At 37.6% G+C, this 12,631-nt stretch overlaps 2 protein-coding genes across 2 annotated transcripts in view; both read left to right on the top strand.

Moving 5' to 3' along the window:
• The window catches only part of LOC133525745 (apoptosis-stimulating of p53 protein 1-like), a 322,549-nt gene that overhangs the window by 293,380 nt on the left and 16,538 nt on the right, over positions 1 to 12,631 (top strand). The window lies entirely within an intron of this gene.
• Positions 3,524 to 12,631, top strand: part of LOC133525741 (apoptosis-stimulating of p53 protein 1) — a 197,785-nt gene continuing 188,677 nt past the window's right edge. Inside the window, exon 1 of the mRNA XM_061862111.1 lies at positions 3,524 to 4,687. Within this exon, the coding sequence (XP_061718095.1) occupies positions 4,250 to 4,687 (438 nt within the window). The 5' untranslated portion in view covers positions 3,524 to 4,249. The remainder of the gene's footprint in view (positions 4,688 to 12,631) is intronic.

The following is a 12,631-nucleotide window of genomic DNA, read 5'->3' as shown; positions in this document are numbered from 1 at the left end:
AACTGTTGGGACAATTGTTGTATAAATGTCATCTTCTGTACACACGTTTGTCAATAAAGTGTTTCTATTCTATTCTATTCCATGTTGTATTTGTGAGAGTACCGAGGCGGCTGAAGCGTGATACGGGACAGATGGAATCACAGCTGTTAGACGAAACTTTACATGCAGAAAACTTAATAATTGAAATGCTTACCTATATGTTCGAACAGTCGCTTAATTTCTGATGTCAATTTGTACCTCTCTGTAACTTTCTATTATTTAGAAAATAATTTGTTTAGTTATGCATATAAAGAAACATCAATCAAAACTCAATGAACATCAAGAATAAGTCTTAAAATCAAATGATACAATTTTTAATTACCATATATATCCTCAGTTTATCGGACACACGGATAAATTACTAAGTGTAAATCGTTTTTCGAGTGACTACCTATACGTAGGTAAATGTTACACGTAATTAAATAATGCCGTGTAGCAAAGTATTCATTACTGCTACTCTTACTTACTCAAGGCGTCAAAATTCCACCAAAATTGTTCACTTCCCCGTTAAAACTGTGTTACCTTCACCTAGCACTTTCCTATATATCGTCCGGAGCACCCTTACGAGCAATTTCAGCATGTCTGTTACGATTACAGTGAATAAGTAAGATCCCTTTTTCTCGGCTGTAGGGTGGCCCTTTATCTTAATTCGACAATATATATATGCCGGAGCCCTTTAACTAACCTACCTGTGACAAGTTGTCCATGCATTGGATTGTTTCATGGGCTACAATAATTACGCCGAGTAATCAAATAACATTGGTCCTAGTTTAGGGGTTTCTTAATTATAGTTGTTCTTTATTTTCGAGCTCCTATAGAATGCGTCGCCTGAACGTACCCAGTATTATTTTTCGCTTTTTGGTGTTGGTTCCATATCCACTCAATTGCTTTTGGTAACTGTAGTTACCAGCTGTCACCCTTATTTTATTATAATAATAGAGGTCACTGAAAAATATGAAGCAAGTGAGTGGATAGTACTTAAATGACCTGAATAAGGGCTTGTGCACAAATCACGCGAGGTTTTTTCGGCTAATGTTTGACCCCCTCCTTCCCCTTGGTGATATTTGGTGAGATTCTTGGCGAACCCCCCCCCCCTCCCCACATAACCTCACGTGTATTTTTTTTTATTTTTTCGTTCGACCTAATTTTAAGATAAATAGTACTGTATAGTGTAAATCTTGTTTAGACTCGCTATTTTGAAGAGCCCGGTGAACGGTGACGTTTAACAAAACCGAGAAAAGTATGTGGTAGATATTTTTTCTTAGTTTCGTTCACCGTTAAAAAATACACGTGAGGTTTTCTTATACCCCCCTCCCCCACCGTGATCTCTCGTGATTTTTTCGTGACCCCCCTACCCCCCTATCGAACCTCGCGTGATTTGTGCACAAGCCCTAACCAGTACGACCTACGTCATCTTCTCGCACAATATGGCTAAGGGTCGAAAAGTCCTGTATTTCTTATATCATATGGTTTAATACGAGATTTCAATATTGGCAAAATCAAATCATAAATAGGATCTAAATAACATGACGCCATCCATGCATCTCTCATCCCTGGATTAAATCATATGCGTCAAAGATAATCTAAAGTGCTTGATACTTCCTTCCTCAAAGCCGTTGAGCGTTAAACGTATGCAGAATGTTTTCATTCGGTGCAGATGTTGGTTGGCAAAGTATCAAAACTCCGTCGCGGCCGGCGTTTCGACGCGGCTATTTAAACTCAGTCATGCAGGATCCTCAAAATTAAAGAGCTTCATGTCCACAGATAATCAAGTTATTATTTGAATCTTATCGCTCTCGATACAAAGTCTGAAATTAGTCGACCGGGTTGTGTCTTTATGCTGTCTCTTTGTGATGAGACACTTTTAATCCAGACTTCGAATGTTGCATTTTCCTCGTACTTACAGTCCTGTGAATGTGATAGAAAAGGATACTTTCTTCGATTTTTGCGTAAGATTTTGAATAGATCAGCGACGATAAGGTCGGTTACTGTATATAATAAAATTTATTCGCCTTAAAATTGTTACAGCTTTCCTTTCTAGTGTGTGTTAGTCAGGGATTTTAGAGTATGCTAATGGCACTGTTTTTACATTTTTTCTCGCGGGCAGAGTTGTTTTATAGGTTAATAAGGTGGTTACTGTTTAGGTACAAATCAATTTAATTTAATTGTATTTAACAACGAAATATAAAAAGCAAACATTTTATAAGTTTTATTCGAAATAAACATTTTTAAGTGAATTTCCAAGTCAGCATTTTTAGCTAGCTCACCCGTTTCAAAATATAATATGGACAGGATAATTCGTTATGAACATGATCCTGATGTCAGAACCCATTTCCACCAAAAGGAAAACCGTCAAGAGAGCAGACGCATAAAAAACATGAATGGCTGAGTCACACATGTCAAAGTCAGAGAAAAACGTGAAAATATACGCAATGTTATTAAACCCACTTCATTTCAAATATAGAACTTCAGTCGTGATTCAGAGTGCGCGTGCGACGCGTCGTGGTTGTAACCGAAATTCCCAAGTCTTTGTTGGGTCTTTAAGATTTTAAAAAATGTGTGCGTTTAGACAATATGAATAATAATAACTGTGCTGTCGAGTTTTGAGTGGACACATGGAGTATGGTTTTGATAACTACGAGAGGAAATTACTTATTGCTTTTGAAATTTTATAATAATAATATTAAAATTGTGTTTAAGTCGGATGTTTGTATGTATTTAGTAAGTAAAAAAACTGAAGCTTAACTGGCGCTATTTGCAATAAGGTGCTCCGTGAACAAAGTTTTGTACACAGCTCGGAGCAGTAAAAAGTTGTTTAAACGTGGGGCATTACTTAGAACAATAAACATGTAGTTGTTAATTATTTAAATTGATTAAAATCGTTCTGTTTTCTTGCATAAATGTGTGTTTAGTCGACCTCTGCAAATGTTTTGATAACTTTGAGGTGATGGACAATAGCCAAAACACCGATGTTCGTAAAGACCATTGTAGTCAAGTTAATAATACAATGCAGTGTTCTTGGTACTGAAGCGCAACACTAAATATTATGGTTTTCGGACATAACATATTTTGAAATATGAAAAATATACTAAAAGTGCAATTCAAAGTGAGTTGCTGATCACTAAAGCAAAACATTAATTATCTCAATGAAAATTTTACATACGTTATATATAAACTGAATTGATTCAAACTAATTATCAAAAATATATTTGTAAAAATGAAACGAAATTTATTTATATTTCCGCGCTTTATCAAATTATAAATTAGCCAAAGTGCATTAAAACATGTGTAATAGTTTGTAGCTATAGCACCAACATTACCTATACTTATGTTCACAATGATGAAATCGTTAACGATCAAAATTCAGTAGGTCCATACCAAAATGATCTGAAAGAAAATTGTCCTGAAAGTTAAAAAGTACTATTATTCTTATGAACAAATTTATGTTTTCCAGGAAATTCTGAAAGTACATTATCCTCTTCACGTTCAAAGTCATTTGTTACATGGGTGAAGATTAGTACGCTGTAATTTGCCAAGTCTACGGGTTCAACGACCCCTAGTCTCGCACTTTTGTTGCGTGACATTTGCGTTTTGCCGTGTCTGCGTCTGGGCTTATTTCCGAATCTCTTTATATAGGACAATATTATAATTAAACCCCAGCACTACCAAATTCGTTAATTAAAACTTGCGGTTATAGAAACAACCTCGGATCCACCGACCGTGCGTTATTAATTAACATTCGTTGGTCGGTTTTGCGTTAAAATAATAACAATTAAATAGCGCTTTCCAAAAATACCAGTCGGCAGTTTTCGAAGCCTGAAATCAGATAATTAGAGGCAAGAGGTCGGCCGCGCGACCCCCGGCTACCCTTCTCACGCCGCTTTTCTACACCTGTCTTTTTTACACCGGCCCGCCTGTAAAATTTTGACATCGGCTTTTTTAAAAACGTCAAAACATTTCACCCCTTTGACAACACGCCACGAATCACAGAATCGAACTCGGGATTTAAAAGCATGTGTATTTAAATTAGCGCGTGCTGCGTTAACATATTGCAGATTGAAATCGGATCCCAGCTACGCCCACTGTTTACATCTGTGACGCATTTCGTCATTCGATTTTTATTCTGTGAAAGCGCATCATTTCTATTCACACTGAATTTTAAATAGTCAAACCAAACGTTATAGCAAGTGACTACAAGTGAATCGTAGATATGGAGTGCGGCCAGTTTAGAAATGGATTGAGATGGAGCGCGTATTCTACAGCATCTTCCGAGTCTAACCGTCAATCTGTAGTAATCGAAGAAAGCTCCAGTGACGGACAGAGCGCTGTTAACGATAATTACTTGATAACGTTCCCCGACGACGACAGTGACGTCGAGGCTCACGAGGACAATGAAGACGAACTTCTTAATCGCAGCTACGACAACCCTCTTTTCATCCCCGCACACCAAGTTTTAAAAGACGCGATAAGTGACGACACTCAACTAATGAAGAGTGAGGCAAAAAAGTTTGAGGATTATAAGTTTTGTGAGGCGGTTAACGACTTCGATATCGAGTTGGAGGCCGGGGAGGCTGTGCCGATAGTATACCTGTCCTCTACGAGGGCGGCCAAGCTACAGCGGGCTCTCAAACTCGCCGGATACAAAAAGGTACCCACCTCCCAGTTTCTTTTAAAGTATTAATTTCCTTAGCTTTTTTGCGAACTTATTTATTGTAACTTCCCGGCAGAACAAAGGGAATCTGCTGAGATGATTGCTTTTCTTTCATTATCTTCGTCCGTTACTGTGTGCTTTTTCGTTTTTCAATTTAGAATTTCGCTGTTCGTTGAGCGCGTTAGTTTTCCTATCAAGCGTACCTTCATAAAAACTTTAGAAAAAGGTTATGTAGTTTCAAGATTTAAAACGTAGTCGTCATTATTTGTATTTTTTGTAAAGGTCTCATTTTCCCCCATTATTAAACAGTAGATTCAATGTCTCACCAGTATAATGTATGTAATTGTAACTGTGTATAACTAACTGCTAAACATACATTTTGAATTAACGTTGCGGTGCTTCATAATCCGGCATGTATTCGAACTTAACTCTGTACCTAATTACTGCCACTAATGCCAGATGAGAATACTTCCGAGCTCTATGCATTAAGCCGAATGCACTAGCCGCATGAAATTACAATCCAGTTGGCTTGTCATTAAACGATTTCAGTTCAATGTTTGAATTTCATGAGTTTTCAGTCCGTTGCGTCTAAATATTACAGGATTTAAATAACATAGAATACTAATTACATTTTGCGTTAGTAAATAGTAATGTTCTTTTTTGTCTGCAGTCACGCGTTACGGTCGTAGCCGATTCCAACTTTTCTCGCTTTGTAGAGGAAAGCAACTACGAACAGAGAACTCAATGTTTTAATGATGAGTATGTCTTCCTATTTCTGAACTAAGCATTGAAACTCAAACAGCTTGTCGATATTTAACATATCAGTTAAATTTCGTCTCAGTTCTGAATGTGGAGTGGTATAGTCATAGTTGAACTGACTTCGTCAATTTAATAAAATGGATTTTAGTTTTATTTTAGTACATTCAATATTCTACGTTTGAATGTACACTACACCGTATTACTAACAATATAGGTACTGTGATAACAGGCTGATATGATTAAAATTTAAATCGATTTTCAAAGTCAGGTTAATAGTTCTATAAAAAATCATGTTGTAGAATATACGGAAATATCGTTTATGTAGTGTTTGTATGTAAAATACTGTTCATTTTCTAGTTGTTTCTCGGAGCTATCCAATTAGTCGGTCTATGCGGCCAGGACCTTTGTTCCTTCGGGTACCATTCTGGACTCGTAGATATTATGTCGCTGTGTGTAGCTGCGCGCTGGGTAACGTTCCCCTCGTTGTGTTTTTGTGACAGTGAGTTGTGACTTCGGTAGTATATAGAAGCTGTATTTTAGACAATCATTGACGAAATTACCGCGTCCGAGTTACACAGGACCGACGTCAACAAGCTTCCAAGGGTTCCATGAGGATGCCTTGGTACGCAGTCTAAGCGGAAAGGCAACATTAATCCTAATTACAATATGGCAGTATTCTATTAGGTATAATTTTAACTTGATCTCTCCACTTCAGAGGCCTTGGTAAATCAACTTTGAGTTAAGTTCTATACCCATCCAGTCGCTTGTACTTTGTAGAAAAATTCATTAAGACTGTAATTTTTCACTTGTTCTGTATTTTACCCTCCTTTGTAGTCTTTCCACCACTGAAAAGTCATTTATATTAATGAGCCTGACGGACTATTAGTGGCTAACGCAATGTCTTTAAAATGCACAAACGCGACGTTTAGAAAAAGATCCGCAAATATACCTTTCAAATCCCAGATCAGGCTTGAAAACGAAATAAATAAGTGGTACGCTTTCAAAAATCTGTACCTCCCCAAGGATCGCCATTACGTTACGACCTTGCGATGTTGACCTGATCGCTGGTTCACGTTGTTGGGTGCCTTCGTTCATCCGATATTGTAGTAACAGCGAAAATACGGACATTACCTACAAGCTGTGCTATTGTACAGATTTAAGTGGTATTCTCCAAACATATTAGTCGCATTTGTAAACTGCTCAATCCTTAGGCCGGGGGCGCAATGGTGAGACATTTTTTATATATCTCAAGAATCGGCCCCCGTTTCGTAGTTATGACAAAAATGCGCTCACCTGCTCCTTGTTAGTCGCTGCTCTCGAAGCTTGACATTAAAAATACAACGAGTGTTTCGCGCTGATGTTTTCACTTTACCTTAAATGGTGAAAATACGCAATTTCAGTAGCAATATAAAACTAAATGTAAACATAGGAACCTGTTGTGGCAAGAGGGAATAGAACTGTCCCTTTGCACCTTTGTTAGTAGCTATTGATGTAAATTAGAGGATGTTAAACTGATTAATGGTTACATATTTGTTTTGAGGGAAGGGAATCTAATGGTCTTGTACCTAAACCATATTTCAATAACTGTTGAAACTATAGTGGGTAACATTATTGTCTATATCGAAATAGGATTTTGGTAACTAATATGCGGTATAAAAAGTAAAATTGTATTTTGAAATGCTTATATGTACTCTAGGACTCTGACTTGAGTTTACATAGTGTAGTTTAGCACAATATGGAAACCTGCGAATATTTTACAACTGCGTAAATTTAAAATCAACAAAGAAGTTCCTTTTGGTCCTTTACGACAGCAGCCCAAATCAGTAATTTTACCTTAGGTTAAAGATTTCTCTAGTTTAGGTAATGGAATTCTCGGACGGAATGAGTTAAAAGAAGAATATAAAGAACTGTCCACATATACCTAACTATGTGTATACATAGCCTGATATAATAAATGATAGATAATAGAGTACATATTTTAGTAGAAGAGGGAACTAGAAGGGGTAGACCACGGCAGACTTTCTCTGATCGAATCTGGGAAATTCTGAAGAAAGGCCAGGTCAAGAGCACCCTAAACCGCCGAGCGTGTATGAGGAATGTATGTGTAGCAAGTGAAAATCCGTGGTCTACCCCTCCGGGAAATAGGCGTGATTATATGTATGTATGTATGGATAATTTAAATGACAGTGAAACTATATCATTACTGCTGCATAATGCTGTTAAAAATTGAAAGTATCTAAAGTCTCGTATGCTGCACAGTGGCTGCAATACTAATTACTAATTCGTTACAGTTACGATGTGTCTTAATCAAATGACCCAGTAGGGCTAAGATGGTCAGCTCTTTATCATTTGTCACCATGTCTGTCACGTTCTAACAAATATGTAAGCGCGAAAGTGACGGGCATAGTGACAAGCGATAAAAATGAAACCATGCTACCACTGCAGATATTCCACGGGCTAAGATGGTCAGCTCTTTATCATTTGTCACCATGTCTGTCACGTTCTAACAAATATGTAAGCGCGAAAGTGACGGGCATAGTGACAAGCGATAAAAATGAAACCATGCTACCACTGCAGATATTCCACGGGCTAAGATGGTCAGCTCTTTATCATTTGTCATCATGTCTGTCATGTTCTAACAAGTATGTACGAGCGAAAGTGACAGGCATAGTGACAAGTGATAAAAATTGAACCATGCTGTCACCGCTTATCATCATAACCTGTTAAAACAATCAAATGGCCCAGATACTCCACGAGCTAATGCTGATTTTCCGAAGTATGTGGAACAGCATCAAAACGTCTCTGTCACTGCATCACCTTAATGAAAGCTTCAAATTCCGTTTACATTAACAATGCGTCTTTGTCTAATGGTCGAGAAACTTTGCACTCCTATGCCAAACACTCCAATAATGTATTGAAAGCATTAAAATGTCTTAGTCGCTGAAGATTGCACATTAAGGATAACTAGGATGCAACGCAAGCTTCATTACGGTTCGACGTCCACTTAGAACTACCCCACACTAGCGTCTCCCAAGCTTCGGCATCTAGTTAACTCTATGACTGCTGCTCGAAGCAGCGACTGCGCGTCGACGCCATTTTGTATAGCGCTGACTAGACGCTGGCGCTCAAAAGACGCTAGTGTTAGATGGCCGTATTTGCTTATGTTTGCGTATTTTGTGTATAGTATTGTATGGTACAGTATTGTATATTCCAAACGCAAAATAAAAATAAGAAATAAACAAATACTCCGAAAGTCCATAGGGAACATCGAGATTTAGCTTGCCGTTCTTCCTGTTATTGTGAGATGAGGGCTTATTTGTGGGGAATCCAGAATAATATTCGTATCCGGAATACACGCATAGAAGTATCAAAATTTCACAGTCGGTAGGAACCCCGGTTTAATACTGGGGTGTTATTTTATTCGCTTTTCGAACGCGGAGTCAAACATTCGGTTGAATCTAAATGTTTATTGCCCAAATAATTATATTTTTGAATGTAGCTCAATTTCAGCTTAGGTAAAAATAGCAAATAAATTGGATCTTTGTATTACCAAAACCGATTCAATTTTACAAACTCGATATTATTAAATAAACACCGATAACTAACAGTAAATCTTCTATGAGATCCAAGGAAGTCTTTATTCGATTCTACCCGGTTCTGGTGGACATTCGTAATAACTTGTACTTCTCATTACTCTTAACTGCCCATCGGTGGCCTTAAAGCCTCTACAATAAAGTTTTTGAATAGACACTTGTCCAAATATTGTATGGAAATAGTCACGTGACTTTTCGTAGCATCGTCTTCGCGATACATTTTTTCCTTTCGTTTGCCGTCATCTTGGCTCTGCCGGGCCGCCTGGAGATCTGGGTTATAGATCGTGTCATTCAAGACGACGCCTGCCTTGACTCGTATTGTCATTTATTAAAGGTTAGATTTGACAAATCTGCGCATCACCGTGGATGAAACCAATTATATAGTACTAAACGTTCGACTATCGCGGTTAGACTGACATCTGGAATACCTCATCCGAGCTTTACGCCGAATACCTATGCGTCTTAATCAAATGGCCGAGATACCCCGGCTGATGCGGAATGCAGATAACAAATTAGTAACTATGCGATGTGCATATTGTTGGATAATTGTTGTTGGTTTAGACAGCTCATATTTGAATAGAAATGTACTGTGATACCTAGGGGGCATTTCTCTTGCATCTGGCCGCGTTAAATTGGCTCGCACTATATATTACGTATAGGTATGTAGGTGCGGTAGTTTACGACCTGAACCATTTTGCTGTATAAACTAGACTAAATAAAGTTGTAGTACAGTCAGCATCAAAAGTAGTGGATCAAATAACGCTTCATAAGTATCTACCATTCCGTAACAGCTTAACAAAAAGTGATGTCTTTTATATAGAACAACTAAGACTGTAAAAGATATATTTTTGAACGCGAATTATAGAAAATTAACTACATTTGGAAAAGTTATACGGAATATCAGATACTTTTGGCGCGTTGTTTCATCCGCTAATTTTGATGCTGACTGTACAACAGTACTAGTCGGTTTTGATATTCTGTTGCGAAAGTTGCGAATCGGGATTTTCAGAAGTTTTATGGGCTTTTCCTAATAATTAATGTCTGTCTACTTGTTACGTTACATGAAGCTGGAATAGGGTAATAGTGAGTTTTTTTTTTGTTTTTTAAGGATAGTATTAGGTCTCTAGATACTTCCGTATAAATTGCCACTGTGACAAGGTACGAAATGGGTCGGAAATTAAATTCTATGACTGTACTTGTAATATTTATTGTAAGAAAATCCACTCAATGTTGCTGCGTAACCCCTTAACGCATGTCATAAAAATATTTTGTTTAAATTTGAACTTTAATAGCTGTCAATAGAGTTAATGATTATAACTGTCATATATGATTGTATATACGGTAAAGGGTTAAAAAGGTTGACGTCTAATGAAATATCTGTTCGACCGCAAATCAGAATTGATCGTTTTGCGTTTCGAGTTTGCCTGTCCAAATTGGAAACCCCTAGACTATTCAAAGGTTAAAATGCCCATTACACGTTTTTAGTGTTAGTCTTCAGAGTTTTACTTAAGCATAAACACTAATAATGCACACACACGACGGGAGCGGGCGTGAGCGTAACCAAGCGGTCTCGCCGTATGTGTGCGTTAAGCTTTGCTAAGGCATGTGTATAGCATATAATAAATTTTCACATAATTTCACTTAATTACCGAAAGACCGAATGAAGCGTATACTAATTGTAATAACAATTGTTATGGGTTTGATCAGGATTTGTTATGTATAGGATCAGTAAGTGTCAAAAGTGACATCTCTTTTGACTGTGACAGATCAGCATTATCCATAACAAATCTAACGTTCTAACAAGTAAGTGCGCGAAAGTGACGGACATACTGACAAGTGATAAAAAGGGAACCATGATACCGCCGCAGCAGTGGCAGCTTGGTTCCATTTTTATCGCTTGTCACTATGCCCGTCACTTTCGCGCTTACATAATTGCTAGAACGTGACAGACATGGTAGCAAATGATAATGAGCCTACCATCTTAGCCCTACTGATCATCATAACCTGTTATTACAATCAGAACACGCTCCCATAATGGTATAAGGCATAAAAGTAAGGACGAGGCAAGAATAGCTTTGCAATCCTAACGAAGTAACGGTACTTTTTCTATGAAATTCCATTTCGGGGCACTAACTAATCTAACTATATACCAAGACAACTGACAGCGAGTCAAGCACATGTTCCAAACAGATAATCGTAACAGCATATTCATTCCTCGCAATTGGGTGCAGATAGGTTTTTCAGAAAACGAATTCTAAAAGTCGTAGAGCTTTCCTGGATCACAATACGGTTGCCATAAATGTAATTAGCAATCTTGAAGCCTTTCTCTAGGGACTTCAGCGATTCGAATTCTGAGTTTTAGACTTTCGCTCGATCGAAAAAATCAGGAACATGTTCTAAAATCCACTTTAAAAAATTATATTAATTTTTGCAAATATATGAACATTATTTCTAATAAAAATGAGCAATATTATGCTTGGGGGAACTCAGCAAGTACTTATTTTACTTTTAAGAAATTAAAATTAAAAAGCGTCATATCCGTGCTCCCGTACACGGACTTCCATCTCGCTCACGCTTACGCCTTATGATAGTGAGAGAAGAACACGAACTTATCGATCCTTAATAATCGACGAAGTGATCAATTTGATATAGTCTGATGTAGGTACCTACTACTCGTTCGTGTAGCCTTTCTGGCAAACAATGTATGCGTATAAGACTTCCGTGAGACAGACATTTTAATAAATCGGGTGACTTATGTATTTGAATTCAAAGACGGCTCGACATATTTCGCTCTAGAACGAGAAGCTCCAACGGCAGCACGGTGCGCACCGACGCAGACCGAACGCGTGCTCCCATTGAAGCTCCTCCTTATGGAGCGAAACATGTCGAGCAATATTCGACTTAAAAGACGTGATTGTAATACATATTGAATTTAATATTCTTTCCGTCCCATTTAATACAAATACGAATACTTTGTACGAGTATTAAAAGTGACGTTTAGAAGCTCGTTTGCTTGTTTGCCTTTTATTTTCTAAGTAATATATCTGGGGGCACAGTAGTGCTCCAGCCAAGACGAGCCAAGCGAAGCGCAAGAGCACTATCTACCTTTTCTCGAAGCGCTTCGTCATTTTTTGAACCCTCATACCTCGCGTTTTGATTATACCAGATAAACAAAATTCTCGGAATATGATGGCTTTATTCATTACGGCACGAGCACGGTTTGTAATTGAATTCTAATTATGCCTATAGTAAAATGATCCTTACAGAGAGCTCTATTATTAATTATCTTCTTCAAGGATTCAAATCTCAAACCAACTTCGCAGTATTTAAAGATATTGAACATAGTGAGGATGTTTGAGTCGTGCACTCGGACCGACCAGTGTTATTGAAATTAAAATTCAAATGTGATATATTCTCAGGCAACTAACGCCCTTACGTACTACACACAATAAAAATGTTCCTAATAATAATTTTGGCGACACAAGTTTTCTGCTGCGTGTTACGTGGTGTAACTATTTAAATGTGATCTCGAAATCATTCATTTGTGTTCAGTATAGGTTGGTGTACACCAGATGCCTTCACGTAAAAA

This window comes from Cydia pomonella, chromosome 15 (assembly GCF_033807575.1).
Source record: "Cydia pomonella isolate Wapato2018A chromosome 15, ilCydPomo1, whole genome shotgun sequence".
Lineage (NCBI taxonomy): Eukaryota > Metazoa > Arthropoda > Insecta > Lepidoptera > Tortricidae > Cydia > Cydia pomonella.
This window is presented reverse-complemented; position numbering and strand designations above follow the sequence as displayed.